General features: G+C 43.9%; 1 protein-coding gene across 33 annotated transcripts in view; it reads right to left on the reverse strand.

The window, feature by feature from the left end:
- Positions 1 to 1,507: 1,507 nt before the first annotated feature.
- celf2 (cugbp, Elav-like family member 2) overlaps positions 1,508 to 19,782 on the reverse strand; it is a 161,028-nt gene continuing 142,753 nt past the window's right edge. For 8 of the 33 annotated variants that reach the window (XM_029461992.1, XM_029461999.1, XM_029461993.1 and 5 more), the window contains 6 exons: positions 16,582 to 16,716; positions 13,841 to 13,957; positions 10,915 to 11,112; positions 9,696 to 9,839; positions 7,810 to 7,982; positions 1,508 to 5,975 (listed from right to left, as the gene is read on the reverse strand). In XM_029461992.1, the coding sequence (XP_029317852.1) occupies positions 7,855 to 7,982; positions 9,696 to 9,839; positions 10,915 to 11,112; positions 13,841 to 13,957; positions 16,582 to 16,716 (722 nt within the window). In that variant the 3' untranslated portion in view covers positions 1,508 to 5,975; positions 7,810 to 7,854. Of the gene's footprint in view, positions 5,976 to 7,809; positions 7,983 to 9,695; positions 9,840 to 10,914; positions 11,113 to 13,828; positions 13,958 to 16,581; positions 16,717 to 19,782 lie in introns of all 33 variants that reach the window. The other 25 variants (XM_029462018.1, XM_029462004.1, XM_029462020.1 and 22 more) reach the window with 11 other exon arrangements.

Below are 19,782 nucleotides of genomic sequence, written 5' to 3' on the forward strand. Positions count from 1 at the left end.
AGACTGAGGGCAGTTTATTGTATGCCTTGCCTGAACCTCACAATCAATATTTAATAACAGACTTGGTGGACTGCTGCAGTGATGAAAGGGAGCGATGCCCTAATGTGCCAGAGAGCACATAATGTACAGCAATGTGGATATTAGAGGTATGAAGTTATAAAAGACATTTAGAGCGCTGCAGCTTCGGTTTAAAGCGAGGGAATCTGTCAGACCCACATTTAATGTTTGTATTCCTTAAAAAAGCAGCCAGATCTTCACATTAAAGCCTTTTAAAAAGCACTTTCACTTCTTCTTCAAACACACGTCAAACCCTCCTTGATATCTGCGAATGAAAGGTGAAAACCTTGACCTTTGACTTCTCTTTCCTCTCTACTGGGGATGCAGTTGTGACGGTGAGACAGTACGGAGGGGAACAGAGTGGACATACAGGGGACAGGCCTCGCCCAGGACAGCGGACAGCACAGGAGGGAGGTCGGCGCGGGCCGATCCCTGACGCTGTTCCCCGATCAGAGTCGGCCCTCCTGTTCAAACATCGGCCAAATCGGCACGAGATTAGCTTCTATCACAACAGCTGGGAGAGCTGTGAATCAGACAATATTAGTATAAATAAAATGCAGCACTTTGAAAGGTATAAATCGACATTTTGGGAAGTATTCACTTGCTGCAGAAAGTTATAAGAGAATATTGATACGGCTCCGTTTGTGCGGTAAATGTGAGGCTACAGCTAGTTAGCTTAGCTTAGCATAAAGACTGTAAACGGGGGGAAACAGCTAGCGTGAAGAACCGCCTGCCGGCACCTTCAAAAGCTCACTGCTTAATTATTGTGTTTGTTTAATACAAACACAAACCGTGTAAAAATTAGAACTTTTATATAAATATAATATATAATATAATAGTGCAGTGGTCAAAACAGCCGTTAAAATTGCAAAATTTGGCGGCAAAATAAACGTATTCCAACGGATGTTGCTGTGATTAGTTGATTTACACACATCGTTTTGTGTAATACTATTAATCTTGAATATTTTTACTTTAAATAAAAGTGTTAAGTCTGGTGTTTGATGGAAGGTCTTGCATTTACAATATTTCGAGCGTCTGTGGCGACATCGCAGGGAAATTATTGCCAAACAGATGGTTTAGATTCAGCGACTCAGCGTATTTCCCAAAATGGCGAACTACTCCTTTAATAAAGCTTTCCTGCACTTAATGCGCTTCTTTTTTTACTCGTTAGAATTGGAGATCCGGCGTTACTGTCACGCAGCGACTTGGGCTACACAGTAATATACATACAAACACTTTGATGTATATTGACTATGTTCGGTGACAACAGCATAGTGAGTTGTCACTGGGGATGGAGTCAACTTTACTATGTTAAACAAACGTGAAGACGAGGGGGGAGACAGAAATGAGAGAGAGACTATGAAAGAGAGAGAGAGAGAGAGAGAGAGAGAGGATGGCAGGAGACAACATCAGACAGCCACTGGAACATAACAACACAGAGAGAGACAAGTATTAGGAAAAATGGTTTAATATAGGAGACAGAAGCAAAAAACTGCATCACACAAGAACATACGTTTACAAAAATAATTCTGACTGCTTCAGCTACACAGTTAGTTCACAGAGAAGGACAGAGAAACCGGAGAAATCTAAACAGCTAAAAGCAAAAAGTTTCTAATTAGTTGATCTCTTTATTAAACTAATACATTAATCCACTGAAGGTGACTAAATATTTCTATTCCTTCTTTTTCTAGAATTGTCTTATCGTGTAGACGGCACAATACAGAAGTCAAATGAAACTTACCGCTGTTGTATAGACAAACTTGCTAGAACTATTTAAAAAGCAAAAATGAAAGATCTGACACTCACCTACACTCTGTTTTTCGGAAAAAGAAAGAAAGAACGGAAAAGGAAGGCAGAAAGAAAGAACAACACTCACGTGAGGAAAAAGAAGTGAAAGAAATAAAGCCAAAGATCTTCTAGAAAATCTTATATCAAAAGCCAACTCTCTTGATGCCAGCTAGAAATCACACTCGGGGACGAGTCGGGCCACACCACCAGGCCACACAGCTTTTTTTTCTAAGATTTTTTTGTTGTATCCTTTAATCTCCAGTATAAAAAACTCCACTGGTACAAAATGCATAAGTACAATCAGTTGTAGAAATAGGAAAGCCTGCATTTTGTGTACTTTTTAAATCCCATCCGGTGACAGATTTCCAAGTGTTGTCAAACAAACATACATCACGCTTACAGGATCCACTGAAATGCATCGACTTTGGCTTCTCTCAAGACAAGAACTTTGAATCTACCTTGTTGAGAATTAAAAAAAAAGAAACCAAAAAAGAAAAGCAACAATAACAAAAAAAGGAAAAAGTGGATAATTTCTACAGACAACAAGCTCTTGTTTCACGGCACGGAAAGAGAGAACACACAAAACATTGTTTCCTCCCAAAAAACTTGACATCAGCCATAATGCAAAGAAACAACACTTTTTTTTTCCTTTCAGATTTCATTGTTTGATAAATAGCACTTAAGATAATTAAGAAAGAAGGAGAACAGAGAAGTGAACAGTGACGAGATAGAAAGATTACAACGAGCATCGGCGATGACGGCCCCTGAGGTGAGCCGCTCCACAGGGAACTCTGCGTCTACGACCCTCTTGTGCTTCGACATTGACACAAAGACGAGATGCTTCACGCTCGACCGTGCGGCGTCAGGCTGCGTGCGACTCGTTGAGATTTGGCAACATAGTTTGTTTTTTTGGGGGGGGACATTTAAAAATAAAAAAGTAACCACACACACAGCCGTGTAAAGTAGCGCGCCGTGAGCCTCCGCACTTAACGAATAAAAGGTTACGTGAGATTGTGCGAGAGCGAGGTGACGACATGAGGATGCGCTGCCGCGGTTGTGACGTGGGAACCTGCACACGCGCCGGTCAGAAACGTGGTCGGTTAACACCGATTGGACTTCCTGTCCAGCTTTCATACAGGTAGTTATGGCTGTTTGTGGCACTGCTCATGTGTGTACTGCATTTAGGAGAAGTCTGCTCGCCTCCCTCCATGAGATCACGTGAAGTTTGGTATTGGGTCTTTGAGAGGATAATGAAAGCTTCATCTCGGCTGGTGTTTCGCCTGCGAGGACGTGCGGACGTGACCCTTCCTCTCAAGCAACAAGCGCTTTATTTCCCCTGTCGCTATTTCAATAATACGTCTCTCCACACAGCCCCGCTTCTAATAACCCCAGTTAGCCTCGGAGACAACAAGCAGAGGGAGAGCGGCGTCCTCTCTCTCTCTCTTCCTTCAACCGCCATTTCAGCCTCTCTGCTCCGTCTGATCGGACGAAATGGCGGAAGAGCGAAACCCGGACTTTGACACGTGGAGGGTTAACTGTACACAAACGTGAACCTGGACTTGGCACACACCACTGACTGACAACATGTCCTACTCTTTATAATACTGGTACAACGCTCCCTGGTTAAGGCGACTGGTGAGCTTCTGTAGAAAATAATGCTGCCTTTTTTGCAGACCGTAAACTAGGCTTTCAGGGAGGGGGTGGGGGCAGTGGACCGACAACACTGTGCCATGTAAACGGCTCGACTATGAGAATGTCAATAACACACTTTGGCATCTAAACATGATTTTGGCCCATTACACCACAAGACTCACACATGGAGAAGTCTCACAACCACATAGAAAAGACGCCAAAGGATAAGAAGTCAAAACTCTCGACCGTCCGATGGCGGCGTGTGCTTTTTCTTGTCTTCAGAGGTTCGTTTTGTGAGCGGGCAAGTCTCGCCCTGTGCTTACATCAGGGAGGCGAAGCGTGCTCGTCTGAGGCGATACACAACAGTAATGATGCTCGCCGTGGCTGCGACTCAGAAACGCTTTGAAGCCGACAGAAGGGATAAGAGAATTTGGAGAAATAAGGCGTATGACTCTCACCTCGATGTTTTCGGCTGAGCGGCGGGACAGTGTGCTAGAAAACAAAACAATACGTAGTGGAGCCTGATGTGTGTGTGTGTGTGTGTGTGTGTGTGTGCGAGATACTAATAGAGAGAGAACAGCAGTGCAAAGATTTGTGGTAAGGCTTTGATGAATAAGACGGCTGTACAATGGCTAAAAACATCAGTGCGTGATTCTCGTGCGCGCGCGCTTTAAAGTGTGAGTGCACGCTGGCGGGCGGTAGCGGTCGCTGTGGAGGCGTTCACACTCAGGGGCTCTCATGCACAACAAGAAAGTAAACTGTGAGGTCTGCACGAGAATGTGTGTGTGTGTGTCCGTGTGTGCGTGTATATAGATATATATATATGACACATGGGCACTTTTTTTTTTACATCTTTACAAAGAAAAAAAGCAAACATGACATTTTCAGGCAACAAGACCACAGAATAGCAAGTTAACAAACTCTTTTTTAAATCTATATTTTAAATATGAGGGATCCATACAAAACACTTATAATAAAATACCCATGTTATCAAATAATTTCACAAGAAATACACTGACGCGCTAGGCAGGAAGTACCTTCAGAATTTGGCACTAAACTCCACTGATCTTGTCTTTTTTTCTTTATAAGACATTTTGCCGAACAACAAAACACATCTAAATATTGTTTCCCACGAGAGAAATAAAATAATAATGACATTGATGCTCCACAAGCTGACATTATATATATATATAGATATATTTATATTTATATATATTTTTAGGAATTTTATATAGCTAATTAACCAACAAGAAATTTAGCAAATAGGGACTCCTTAACACAAGAAGAAACAGAAAGAAAAGTATTATAGTAATATGAAAGGCTTTGTCTATTGTTCAAGTAAACTGATTTTTTAGTCTTCTCTTGAAAAACATGAGACATTTAAGACCGTTAGACTTGTGATGAAACCACAACTAAACTCACGAGAAGCACCGACGTTAACGCAGGTTACAGGTATCTTAGTATTTTTTTTTCCTCTATACATTTAAACAGTAGAAAATATAGGTCATTTCATCATGTGCATTTAAACCACGGATTGTCTATCTGTGAGTCAGTTCAGCAAAAGGTGACACAAGTAGGTAGCATTTCTCCCACCCAAACAGGGCAAATGTCTTTTTTTTATTTTTACCTTTAAACTACTCTAGAAAAAAGTGGTTCTATATATAGACTTTGAATGAGAAACAGAGCCACTTAAAATGGCCTTATCAAAAAACTTTACACTGCCTGAAAAATGTAAAAACCATTGGAGAGCTCTGAGAGTCTAATATTGATCAGACAGTTTTTATTCAAAACTGTTTGGAAGTAGTCTTATTTTTCAGAGAAACTGGCGCCGACTGCTTCTGGCGGACTGTTTTTCATCGGCGCCAGAAGCAAGATGACGCGCCAATTCCTGTAGTGAACTTTCAAGTTTACTTTAAACGAAGAAGAAAAGGAAAAACAAAAACGGACATAAAGAAGAAGAAGAAGAAGAAGAAATGCAGGAAAACATACTGAATGGAAATCACTTTGCCACAGGTTGTTGTTTTTTTTTCTTCCAAAAAGCACACTTGTTTTTCCATAAAAATCTCAGTCTTTTTTGTTTTTCATATGAATGCAGCTTTATATCTTTTTCACATTGATTCATTTTCTCGCCCACCCCCTCTCCCACGTCCCTCCCTGAAACCCTCCCGACAAAAACAGATCCAAATGAGGTCACATGCAAAGAAAACAACGAAAAAATCATAAAAGTCCAAAAAAGCGAAAGGTTCAAAGTTCAAAAGGTCAGTAGGCGGAGGAGGAGGAGGAGGAGAACCAGGTTATGATCAGGTGAGCTCGGAAAAGACATCAGAAAAAACAATGACGGAGGAGGAGGGGGGGGGGGGGAGGAGGAGGACGATGACACTTTTTTTTTTTTGGCGGGGATTTTTTGTTTTTGTTTTTGTTTAAAGTTTTTTTTTTTTTGGACGCCACGGAGACATGCTAGGCAAACGATGAGCTAACAGGCATGGAGATGGGTTGTTCTAAAAGGGGGAAAGAAAAAACAGGGGAGAGGAGAGAGTTACACACAGAGCGCCAGAGCACCACACCGCTACAGCAATTCTTCTTGTAAAATCAGGAACAACAACAACAAACAAACAACAACAATGCAGAACAGCAACACCACTCACTGATTTCATTGGCAATTTTTTAGCTTTGATTTTGTTGTTTTTTAAAATTATATAATGTTATAGGTCTATACTAACAGGCAACAACAACACACACACACACACACACACACACACACACACACACACCAACACGCCCATACACAAAAAACAGAGAGCACCCAAAGCTTCATCCATCAGATCCCAGATGGATTTTGTCCTTTGGGAGAAAATAGTCATATTTTTTCGGGGAGAGGGGGGAGGGGGACTTTTAATTTCTTTATTTTTTTCTAAATCTTTGGAAGGGTAAAGGGGGGGGGGGGAGGGCTACAAACAAACAAAAAACGCAAACGCAAATTTGACAAGTGAAAAAGTAGTTCTACTACGGATGGAGAGAGGGAGAGAGATGATGAGAGAGATGGATGAACAGCACAGAGTGTGTGAATGAATAAATGACACAGGGAGGGCGGGGGGCGGAGGGGGGGGGGGCTGTGATTGTGGTTTCTGCACTGAAAGAACATGGAAAACACCGGAGAACCCAATTCCACGAGACTTCTCCACAAGGGTCGACTTTAATGATGCTGTATACTTTATAGAAGTCCAATAACTTAACGATAGGCAATAAATAAAATCCTTTTTTTTATCATCTGAGGCAGTAAAAATGTTGTATAAAAATAGAACTGCTTTTTTTACAAATAAAATTTACAGGCCTGTGGCTTTCTGTACTTTGAATTATTCTTTTTTTTAAATCTTTCAACAAACATCAAGTATTTGCAGTTACCACCATAACCCATAAACTCTTTTATTATTAGAATTATCATTATAGCCTTCATCAAATTCTGGATGTTATTTTGAAAATGTTCTACATGCTGTTATGTCCCTTTCACAACAAAGACCAATGTGATCTGACCCAGAAAATTACTAATTTTTTTGTTTTCACCTTCTGAGAAATAAAAAAACCTGTTTTTTGTTTTCACATAAATAATACGATGCGTGCGTGGAGTTTGTGTTTTTTCTTCTTCTTCGTGGTGGAGTGTAACTGACTAATGTAAAGAGGCCACTAACGTTTTGCAGCCTTTGCTCCCGGGTTGCCAGCAGGCATAGAGGGGTTTCGGAGAAGCGGCGGCGGCGGCCTGCAACCAACACCGCGGAGGTCAAAGGTCGAATGTGCATATCGGCGAGCGCGTCAAAAAAAACAACCCAAAATGAACCCTTCGCCAGGCCTCAGGTTCACGACGAGAGAGAGGAAAAAAATACTTTAAAAATCATCGCGACTCCTTTTGTCTTTACCTCGGCTCCGACTGAAACTAGTCCTCGAAAATGTATAAATAAAAAATAAAAAATGTAATAACTTCTAAACAAAACTTTAGAAAAGCTAACCCAAGATAGCTACTTCCTTCCATTGTAAAAAAAGAAAAAAAAAGAACATAAATTGCACAAAGTAATGGCGGTAATGGAAGCGTTCATGTGTGTCAAAAAAATAAAAGTTGTAATAAATAATAATACTTGAAAGCTAACATAAAAATCTTCAAAAAGCAAGAAAAACAAAACAAAAAAACAAAGCGTGTCTCCCTCAGGGTGGTTGTAGGTCGTCTCCCCCTCCCTCCCACATCCCCCCCCTTCAAGCCCCCCCCCCAGTCCCTGTGTAAAGAGGTCGTGGCTCAATTTGCTGTTTTCTTTTAATTTTCACCTTTTCGTTGGGGGGACTTACCCTAGCAGTGCTAACATGGGGAGCAGATAGACCCTAGAGCTAAGATCAGTACGGTTTGCTGTCGTTCTTGGAGCGCTTCAGCTGCACCTTCAGCCGCTTCATGCCGATCTGGAAGCCGTTCATGGCCTGGATGGCTGCCTGTGCCGACACTGGATTGTCGTAGCTGACGAAGCCTGCGGGGGAGCGACACAGGAAAGTGGAGAGTTGGTATAAAAGAAACTTGCAAGTTGCATGAGTGGAGGTAAGCTGCAGTGTCAGCTAAGCCTAGCTTAGTATGCTGGCTAACGTTTGCATGCTAGCTACTGACATTAGCCGTACAGTACAGAAAGTACGGACAGACGCAGCCCTGGATAAACGACAGAAAAAGTCTGGATGGTATAATGAGACTTGTAATATGTTAGCATCTCGTAAAAATGATGACCAAATATCCCATAATCCTCCTTTTTTCCTGTCTAATATAAAAAGTGCAGCAGATCACAATATAAAACACAGGCGGCGACAGGGTTGTGCATTTACAGCTATATTTGTAAAGTACATTCATCATAGAATTATTGTGTGATAATAAACCGATGTTAAAATACTACAAGAGGCACTCTCACCATGTTTCCGTGTCTTGAGATGTGATTTATCTGGTTTACATCTACATTAAAATACACCCCCGGTGCACAATAACACAAGATTAACATTTAATGACTCCCAAAGGGGAACTGGGATGTTGCATCAACAAAATAATGAAAGAAGAAAGCTGCTGTAAGTAAAATGCAATATACATAATAGTAAAGCAGATAGGGGGGGTCGAGTGACTGCTAAATACTGAGACAAATATTACAAAAACATTTTACACCGCCAACATTTTGACCAACAACTCCACGAAGGACACTTTTGGTAAGAATGTCAGAGGGTGAAGTTATGTTGTGTTTTTATGTTTTCTCTGTCTCTCACAAAGTCGTCTCCGTGCACACTTCACTTCCTCTCGTAATATGTGCAACCTCAAGAAGTGACAGTAAACTCCTCGTCTCGCAGCCGTCCTCACGATCCATTTTGCTGACAAGTATCACCGCCGTCTGTTTGTCTGCTCCTTCCCGGAGCCATGCTTGATTTATTTCTGTTTCCCTGAGCTGCTACACGAGGAACGTAAGATGCATTATATCTAGGTCTCGTTGTCGACATGGACAAATGCAAGACACGAGGAAAACTACAACACATTTAAATGCAATTCATCTGGAATTCGAAGCTATTTCAATAACAGGAAGTAGGAATTTTGAGTGATGCTTTTTGTGATTGGAGCTGTAAATTGTATATATTTTGTCTCACAGCTGATCCTGATTAGCAGGTAAACGACGAGACTTCACACTAATAATGAAAATAAAAGCGTATCATTAAAGACAGTCTGCAGGAACGAGCTTCATGTTTGGCAGCGTACAGGATGCTTTTACTAGTTTAATGATGAAGTGTTTACTTATTTTAAAAGACCACAATGCTTTGTCAAGAACATTATGAATATATATACCAACAATTCTACATTTTCCACAAACACGTAAGCACTAAAATGTGCTCGTGAGTGTGCGTGGACTCGAACAACGAGCTCCAAATAAGATTAACAAAGGGTTTTTCAGAGGAAACGTTTCCTTCAGAGCAGCTGGAGAATGAGACCCGATGGTGTGACACAGTCGTTACACTTCAGATTGTTATAATCAGATTATAAACAAACGTTTCCACAAGAACGTCCTTGGAAAGAACGGCTCAAATATTACAGTTACTGAATTTCCCACCACAGAAAGCCTTCAGAGGACGCAGCCTCTGACCCGGCACACAGCGAGTACAGAAGGAAAAGATAACTGCAGGCGTGTGTGTGTGCGTGTGTGTGTGTGTGTGTGACGCCGTACCGAAGCACTTGCTAAGGTTCGTCTGTTTGTCGATGAAGACTTTGGCAGAGACCACATTTCCGAAAGGCATGAACATCTGCAGTATGTCCTGGTCTCCAAACTCCTGGGGCAGGTGGTAGATGAACAGGTTGGCACCTTCGGGACCTGGCGGGGGTGAGATGCAGAGCGGAGGTGAGATGCAGAGCGGAGGGGAGATGCAGAGCGGAGGTGAGATGCAGAGCGGAGGGGAGATGCAGAGCGGAGGGGAGGTCAGAACGCTGCCTTGAGTTTGTTGTTGCAACATTCTCCGATTGTATTGAACAAGAATGCTTTTCATTTAATAATGATATTTCCGCTCTCTGCTAACAAAGTAATATTCTCTTTATCTCCGCTGCGTGTCAGCTCTTAAGAGGGGTCATGCTGCCCCCCCCCCCCACCCCCTATTAGGTCAGATCTCCCACAGTCATTAAATAAGCTCTCCGCCGCTAAACGAAGTGGGGAGGGAGCCCGATATCTGTCACAGCTTTGTCTCCCGGGAGGTTCTGAACTGTCAAAGAAAGAAAGCATCTTCACAAAAGGATCTTTGTTGGAAGCAGAGATGAGGACAAACAAAAACATGGCTGCGTTTGTTTTTACCAGACATTTCATCAGCTGCTTTTCTATTCAACGCTGTTGGTAAAAAGCTTTTACTTCAACAGGCAGGTTCTGCATTTTATATTCCACAATATAAGAACATTATCTGCAATCATCAACATGCTCACAGACAGGTGTAATTAAACATGTCATACTGACTGTAGTACTGAAGCAGTGTCAAGTTCCTTTCAAAATAAGACAAAGTTATTGTGAATTCTTCTATTTTATAACACAAACAAATGGCTTTATTCAAGTATTAATAAAGAAATGTAGAGAAATCAAAACAGTATGTGTCAGATAATTAAAGCTCATTATGTTCATTATGAATATCAACAATACACAATTTCCCCCGATTTAAACAAAAGCCCCCTGTAGTTCAGCTTTTTGATCTACTTAATTAATTTATTCAACACTTTGAGTGTGTGGCAACAGAACATCCAGCTGGTTCTGGGTTCTGATAAATGATCCTATATAAACTAGAATGAACTTTTATCCTTGTAGCTGAGAGTTTAAACGTCTCACGAGCGGCTCTCCTGCCGTAAACGCTCAGACTCTAACGCCCACTGAGCTGCAGTGATGTGCACGCAGATGGCCCCGGGCTACTGACCCTCTTTCTGGCTGCCGGCGGCCCCTTGCTGCTGCAGCAGGGACTGGCTGTAGAGGGTGGGCAGCGCTGCGGCGGCGTACTGCTGGATCCCTGAGTAAGCCTGCGTCAGCGCGTCCATGGTGCCTGCCGTCCCGTTGCTCAGCCCTGCGCCACCCAGGCCTCCGTTAAGAGCCGCCATACCTGAGAGCATTTGAGCAACTTTACATAAAACCCAACAATAAAGAAAGAAGAGTGCACTTACTCGTTAGCGCTCCCATTGAAGGTTATTACCACACATACAAATACACACACACACACACACACACACACACACACACACACACACACACACACACACACACACACACACACACACACACACACACACACACACACACACACAGAGACGGGACTGTAAGTTACACACGTCACAAACAAAAACACACATCAATACTGTAACACGGGACACACAGAGTATTACTTTTTACAATAAATGACAGTATGGGCAGCCACACAAGGCACACACACACACACACACACACACACACACACACACACACACACACACACACACACACACACACACACACACTCACACAAAGAAACAGAAACAAAGAGACAAAATGGTCACGTGAAAAAAACACATTTTGTAACCCTCTAGAAGGGGCGTGGCTTATAATGCACCTGAAGAGACACATTATCCTGATGGAGCTCAATTTAAATTTAAATCTTAAAATATTTTTTCTTATTGTCGATTGTGAGTTCTTTAATTGTAAAAATAAATGACAAAGAAAGATATGTATTGACCGATGTATTTCAGATAATGTGCCGTGGTATTGATTATTAAATCACGTGATCCGTCTCCCTACGTCAAACATCTACAGCGAGCTGTGATGTGCTTTTCCAGCCCGCGACGTCTCACTTTAGGGGTGAAGACAGGCACTTGGGGGAGGCAGGGAGGCAGGGAGGGGGGAGTCTGGTTAGGAAAGTGAAGGAACGCAGCAGTAACACTCATTAGCTGCTTGTAACGGCTTAATATCACGGCGGAGGGCAACTTGTCTGAGGGGGTCTGACATTGGCTCGGCATCCTGTCGCCTCGCCGTCAGACACAGTGAAATAAATGATCACCGCAGAGCTTCAGATTATAGGTCACTCATTTATTCAGGAATAATTGCACCGGTGACCTTTGCAATTCAATTAAGGCCTAGATGTGTTTAAATGAGGGACGCTGGTGGTGGTGGTGGTGTTGAGGGGGGGCTGGATGGATGAGGAGGGGGCACGATGGCGGAGACAAGGGTTAGCTGGGACAAAATGGGATTCAAAACGAAAGCGACCCATTCTGTTTGAAAGGACGAGCGTGTGTGTGTGTGTGTGTGTCCTGTGTTTCTGTCCCTGTGTGTGCTCCAGCACACGCGTATATGATTTACACAGCTACTCCGGCCGAGGACCGGTAAAGGTCAGAGGAGAATAATGTGGTGGAAGAAGCCGGTGCTACAGGATCTCTGCTGTAATAACAGCTCTGATTAAGATCCCAGCCCCGTCTCCCCAGAGGTCAGAGGCAGGACACACAGCGCTCTGCTCTGCACGCCGCGCAGGCCGCGCAGTCTGCACACGTGTGGCGAGAAACGTGCTCTCAAAGCATGCCGTCAACATGCAGAAACTTTAACCACAGGTGCATGTGATGTTAAACCTGTTAAACGTTATCCTTCGTCTCGTTTGGCATGACGATGTTAGCTTTTATGTTGTGCATGAAAATGGCCGGAAAAATAGTCAATTGTGGTTTTTATGGCACAAAATTAGTAACATTTGTATTTTTGGCATGAAATTGGTGAAGTTTGTATTTATTGGGAAGGACATTGACAGTGAGAACGATAACTTTTATTACGTTTTGGGCAGGAAACTCGTCAGATATTATATTTTTTGGCACGTAAATGACCAAATGATGTCATTTAGTATTTAATTGTGACTTTTTTTTACTTCAAAATTGTCAATTGTTACATTTACACGAGAGTAAATACGATTATGTAATTAGCAGCTTTATTCCCCCGTTTGATTCGAGTCTTTTATCTTCATTTAACCCTCGAATGTTGTCTTGACAGAAAAACACAACACAACAAACCAACACGACGTGAAACAACTCAACATGGCCCCACACAGAGGAAGTCACGTGAGGCGACAGCTGCACGCCACTTCCTCTGTCGGGACGGCACACCAGCACTCTGACAGCAAGCATCACCCAGGACACAACCAGGAAGCAGATGGATGAATGGATGAATGGTTAAATGGATGCAATAACTGCCAGATGAATGAATGAAGGAGGTAGCCAGCATTGAGAGAGAACAGGACGAGTTTGGTTTGTAGCTTATGTTCTTGTTCTCTCATTTAATCGTTCAGTTTTGATCAAATATGGACTTTAATGTCTAAAATGACGTGTGAAGTGAAGAATAATTGATTTTAAATGTGCAAAAATGATCAAATTGTACCCTAGGAACTGCCTAGACTCTGCACTTACAGTATAATTATTTCCATGTAGACTGTGAAGCGTTCTGTACAGCCATCGACATTAGAGTTGGACACTGTATGGGTTTCTTTTATATATTCAGCCGTCATATAATCACTTTAAATACAGCGGTTTCTTTCAAATTCAGTACAAATTCTGCAGGATCTTTAAAAAGAAAACATCTATTTGAACTGGTTATAATAAAGAAAATCCTTTCTTTTCTAAAAAATGTGTCAAAATTAAAGTTTTATTTAAAAAGGATCTCATGCAACTGCCTTGAAGATCCCATAGCAGTGGAGCTGTAATGTGCCGGGGGCTGCACCGCTGCGTCTCTCTGCATCGGCTCACAGCTTGTGGTGCCGATGTTGCCGGCGGCTGTGGATGGTTGTAAGCGGAGGTGGAGGTGGAGTCGCTGATGGCAGGGTGAATACTCACTGTTCACGCTACCTGCTAGTGCATTGATGTTGTTCAGGCCCACAGTCGCGCCTGCCAGGCCCTGCAGGGTGCCGAGAGAGGTCAGAGAGTTCATGGCGCTGGCGTTGGAGCTGGCTGTTGTGCCCGGTGCTTCGGGAAAAAGAGAATAGAGAGGGAGGGAGGAAGGGAAGAGACGGATGTGAAGACCAAGATGAAGAGAGAGGAGGTGAAGAGGGAGTAGGAGACAAAGAAGCAGACGTGTTATACGAGCTTTAACAAGGTTCCTGGTGTGGAGGTGAAGGCTTTCTTATTAAATACACACTCCGGCTACTTCATACAGACGGTGCTACGTGCACAGTTTAACCTCATTTTGAAATATTCATGGTACAACTGCAAACTGAAAGCACTGCGGAGAACACGGGCTGCATTGGATTCATGTCAGGAGCTTGTTTGTCAAAGAATGTCAAATATTTGAATGCCAATTGGTGGAAAGTAGTTATTAGGCTTGAAGACCTCCAAACGCAAAGTTCTGCAAGTTTCTTGGATTTGTAGGCTGAAGATGAATCTATTATTAATCAGCTGTTTCAGCCCAAACAGATTTCCCACTATTGATTTTGGAAAACGCTTATTTTCTGGCACTTTTTCCTTCAAATTACATCCAATATTGACCAAATTATGACCAATGATGTCCTATAATTAGGGTCTTAATTGTTGCATAGCCAAACTAGATTTAGAAAACAAATGTAAATATCATCTCTCGTGATATGATTGTGTTTATTCTTTCTTTTTTATCAAAACAAAGCTGTACTGTGGGACTTTCGACGCAGTGATCCAGGTGCAGATACAAATAAACTACGTTTCCTTTATTAAAATGCAAAAACTAAACCGCAGCCATGGCAGAAGTTCTGCAACGCTGCCTGGATCCGACCGGATCTGTCGGGGCAGATGAGTTGGGAGAGATCTGCAGGAACTGGGTGGTGCAGACCGACATGTGATCTCAAGTCAGCCAATCGTCTCCACAGTGATCTCATTCTTTTATGCATCTAACATTATGTGGTACGCTGATGTTTAAAAATATCACACAAAGCAGCTTTAATTAATCTTAGCAGCACCGTGACCCGACATATATAAAGCCACCAGGTACAGAACCACATGGAGATGAACACACACTAATAGAACACAGCTGCATGGTTTGTTTTGACCAGGAGATATTCACATTCAAAGTGATGCTGGTATTGCATTAAAAAAAAAAAACACAATCAAAAAGCAGACACACGTACACAAAGGCAAGAGCACAATCTGAAACTCTCCCTTTTTACAGCATATTTAAAGGACTTTTCCTCGAGCACAGTTGGTTTCAAATCACGTGGACACCAAAACACACACAATTCAACACGGTGGACACAAACTCACACACACACATACACCTGGACACACACCGATGGGAAATGTGTGCCATACATGAGCTGCTATGTCAGTGGCGGTGGGTGAGATGGCGGTAGAGTATGGTGCACAAAGCTCGCAACCTTGTTGTGTTTCCCCACAAAAGGAAGATTTAATCTATTCATTCAGCGATCTCATCAAAGCGAGGCCAACAAAGCAGGAGTGCCGCTGAATATACGAAGAAATGGTGTGACAAAGGGAGCATTATGTCGGCACATGGTGCAAAACAAAAACGCTGGCCTGTCTCCATGCAGAACTGTCTATATTTATCAAACTGGCGTGACGTTTCCAGCTTCATTGACACATGCAGTATGGCGCCACTCACTCACACGGCTCAACCTGAGTGTGTACTATTCAAGGTTGGACTGACATTCAGAGTCAGAGATAGAGAAAGGGAGAGGCTGGGATAAAAGAGAGAAGGTGGAGAGCATGGAGGGAGTGAGCGAGGGAAAGACAAGAGCGGGCATTCACGCTGGAGGCAGGAAGTGGGATGGAGAAGCGGCGCAAGCGTTGACGTGAAGGAGGAAGGAGAGGGGTGGAGGGGGTAGCTTTTCATATTCATGCTCTGTTGGGAGTGCGCTCCAAAAGAGACGGCAAAGCCACGGCTGCTGGAGCGAGGCCGAGCCAACATGAAAGGGGAGAATGATGGAGCAGAAACAGGGAGCTTGTCAAAAGGAGGGCGGCAGTGAAAGATGAAGGCAACGAGAAGGAACACGGGGAGAGGATGAGGCAGTGTGGGGGGGGGGGGGGGGGGGGAAAGAAAGGAAGGAGAGAATCTGATATTTAACCTGAGCCGAGTTTAGACATTAACCTGCTAGTTGTGTTAAACCCCCACAGCCACGAGCAGAGACAGAACACCAACACACACATACAGGTGCAAACAAGCCCCGACCGACCCACACAACACATCTTCTGTGCTGGAGCTTGGACAGCTGCTGAGGTGACACACACAGAAACCCCTCCAGATAAAAGAAGACCTGGAACCTGACGGACACATCGAAGCACAGAACACACAGACATGCACACGCGCGCACACACACATATACAGTGCGTGTATCACGGGATGGCGTGGCTGAGGAAGTGAGGTGAGGAGGACGCAGGTGGGCATCAACAACACACCATGGGAATGTGCCAGAGAGAAGGTCAACAACACTGACGGAGGTCTGAACAATGGAGATGGTTTCGGTTGATGGGTTTCAGTGATGGCGGTGGAGTGCCGGGGGTCATGGGGCGACAACACTGGTAATGGTAACGGTGGAGAGCGGAGGACGTAGGCAGGCGTTGGCCCCCCCGGCGTCGGACCCCCCCGACCTGAGTCGCTGTGGTGTTACCTGGGCTGCCCAACGCTCCCAGGGAGGCGACGTTGGCGGACAGGGGGTTTGCGTTGGAGGGACTGGCTGAGTTTTGGGCCGCCGCCGCCGCCGCTGCTAAAGTGGCCAGGTTCTGCAACTGCAGAGCACTCATACCTGGAGAGAGGAGCCAGAGAGGGTGGGGGTCAAACCTGGGGAGCGAGGACTGAGGCGTGGCTGGACCGGGACAGTGCACCAGGAAGACTGAACACGAGTTAGCCGCCTGGTGTGCGGCGGAGTGGAACAAGAATCACAGAGGAGTGTGTGGATGTACTGTGTGCCTGGAGATAATCCATCAGAAATGTTTCCTGCTCTATCTTTAGCGTATCTGTGAAGAGTCTGCAGCGTGTGAAGGGAAACTACACAAGCTGATTTCACTAACAAGTCCCACATGTGTTTAAATCAGTACACGCAGCTGTTTCAGTGTTGGGGTTTGATGCTCTCTCTGAGGCGGAGCTGCGAAAATAATCTTAGTGATTTAGTTAAACTTATATTTTTCTTTCTCTGGAAATCTCAGTGGAGGCGGCTCGAGACATACGGCAGGAAGCTAACCTCGTCTAGTTATCTATTTATATTCTTCTATATATAAATCTACACCCACATGTTTACATGGTGATTACACTGATGAGGATTTGTCCAGGCGAACGTTAGCATTCAAGCTAACTCTGGCTAATTTACAGTGTTTTGATCCAAGCAGTACACATTACTCTGAATGAAGTCTTTTATAGCTATGATATACAAGGATGCATTATCGGCTCGCTAAAGTTAAATATCTGCAATCGGCCAGGAATGAACCTTTCCTCAGATATGTAACATTAAAATATTTATCATGTTTTGCATGTAAGCTAAGCTGAAGTTTCCTTCCATATTGAAAAGCAGAAGGCATAATAATATGTTAAACTCGCTGCGGGAGAGACTCGACGTTCTGTGCAATAAGACGGAGCGTGTATCTGCAAAATGAGGTGCAAAATCCAATATTGTGCATCCTAATAAAATAAGGATTTCTAGACTTGCATTAAGGAGGATAGGGTGATATATATCTGTAGTAATCATCCTCCACATCAGTCTCCAGTCACTGGCACATTATCCAGTCTTTTAGCTTTAAAAATAGAGATAATAAATATGAAGCCGCTCCGTACCTGCAGGCTGAACTCATTGTTAATCTGCCTGCTGGCGTTAGCATACGGGCCTGTACTTAAGCATAATTAACGACTACACGCCAACACCCAAATGATGGTGAAGCAAAGGCCGTAAAACACCTTCTGTGAGCACAACTAAACCTTTCACCTCCCGTGTGTGTGCGTGTGTGTGTGTGTGTGTGTGTGTGTGTTTATGCAAGTGTGTGAACATTATGAGGCAAAAGCTCGTAAAGCAGAAACAGAATCAGTCACCAGAGTTGTTCTTACCACAGAGAAGCTTCCTCTGAGCGTGTTAGAGGGGAGGACACTGTCAATGTGAGGTGTATGTGTCGTATATACAGCCTGGGTGTATATACAGTACCATGGGAATACACACACACGCACACACACACACACACACACACAAGTAGACACACACAAACAAGACACCGTGAAGAAGAAGATCCATCTTGTGTTGAACAGAGATAACTTCACCCAGACAAACCAGACGTGGACGCAGCCGCCGACAACAGGTGGCTGGCCCTCATCACAGTTCTCATTGGTTAATGAAACATACAAAATAAAAAAGGCCGGTTCCTGCGTGCTCTGTCGTGTTCCCGAGTGTGTGTGCCTGCCTTAACGAGCATGCACGAGCGCATCGTAGCCAAAAGCAATCTTCTCAAAGCCGTTTCCTCCAATTTCTCTGCGCTGCATCTAAAGCTAAAATGGATTTCGACTTCCACAGACGCCGCGCTGTCATTCTTTCCATCACCTCCTGTGAACGCATGTTTAAATCTCGCTCTAATTCAGACCTTCTTTCCCTCTGAAGCGCTCCACACGAGCGAGCAGCCGGCTCACGCAGACACCAGCGAGCTGTTTATATGAGCTCTCCTTCATGGCTCTTTATTATAATATAAAAGCCTTTTTTTTATTTCACTGCCGTTTCCCCCTCGGTGGGTTCGACCGCAGAGGCTCAGATCGGCCCACACAAACGTTTGAGGGGGAACACCACTTCAGTACAGTGTAAACAAAGAGTCACTGTTCTTCTTCATCTGCACTGCCTCTACACTTCACCTTCTTTTATCTGTTGCTTATCCCACTTCCTCTTCTTTCATCACTTCCTTTACGTTTCCTTTCTCCTTTTCCCCTTCTGTCCTCCCCTTCTTCCTTTTCCATTTTTATCTCCATTTCCTTTCCTCCTTATTTCCTTTTCTTTGCCTTCCTGCGTTTTAGTTTCTTCCATGGACTTGTACTCATCTTCTTCCCTTCTGTTTGGGAAGTGGAAGGGACAAATGAAGGAAAAAGAACCTGCTCTGTCGCTTCCTTCCTCTTCTCCACGTTTCATTTTCCTCCCTTTCTCCCCCTACCTGACGACAAAGTCTCTCCCCCCATGCTACCTCTTTCTCCCTTTTCTCAAAGCAGCTCCACCCCAATTCTTACTTGCATTTGTCAAAGGTTATCTCCTTCATTGAACATTTCCACGGCAGTCATACGGCGAGCAGGCAGAATACAGAAATAACTGGGTGGAGGGGAATAAAGTGGAGCCGCACGCAGAGAGAAAGAGAGACAAGTAAAATCTACTCCCGACATCAGAGTCGGAGTATCCGGGCTGTGCAGATGGCGCGTGTGTGTGTGTGTGAGCGACTGTGAGCGCATATGTGTGCGAGGATGCACGTGTGTGTGCGTGCGTGCGCTCCATGCAGCCTGTATGGCGGCTGCTGGGCTGCACCAGGCTGGCGTTGGCTGCGTCTAATTGAATGCTCATTGGTGTAATTGAAGCCTCTCAGCTCTGCAGCTCCTCGTGTTAAAGACTGGGACCAGATGTCATTCAGCTGTGTCACATCTCCTGCCAATCACTAATGCTAACTCTCTCTCTCTCTCTCTCACACGCACACACACACACACACACACACACAGATGGAGGACCAACAGATCTCCAGATTCAGACACCGTTACTCGCCTTTGCTTCCAAATCCCAGAGCCTATTTATCCGTGCGAGTGTGTGTTTGTAGGGAAATGTGTGTTTGAGCTCAACAGCAGAAGTGAGCGAAATTCTTTTTTAAAT

Source organism: Cottoperca gobio, chromosome 23 (genome assembly GCF_900634415.1).
Source record: "Cottoperca gobio chromosome 23, fCotGob3.1, whole genome shotgun sequence".
Classification (NCBI taxonomy): domain Eukaryota; kingdom Metazoa; phylum Chordata; class Actinopteri; order Perciformes; family Bovichtidae; genus Cottoperca; species Cottoperca gobio.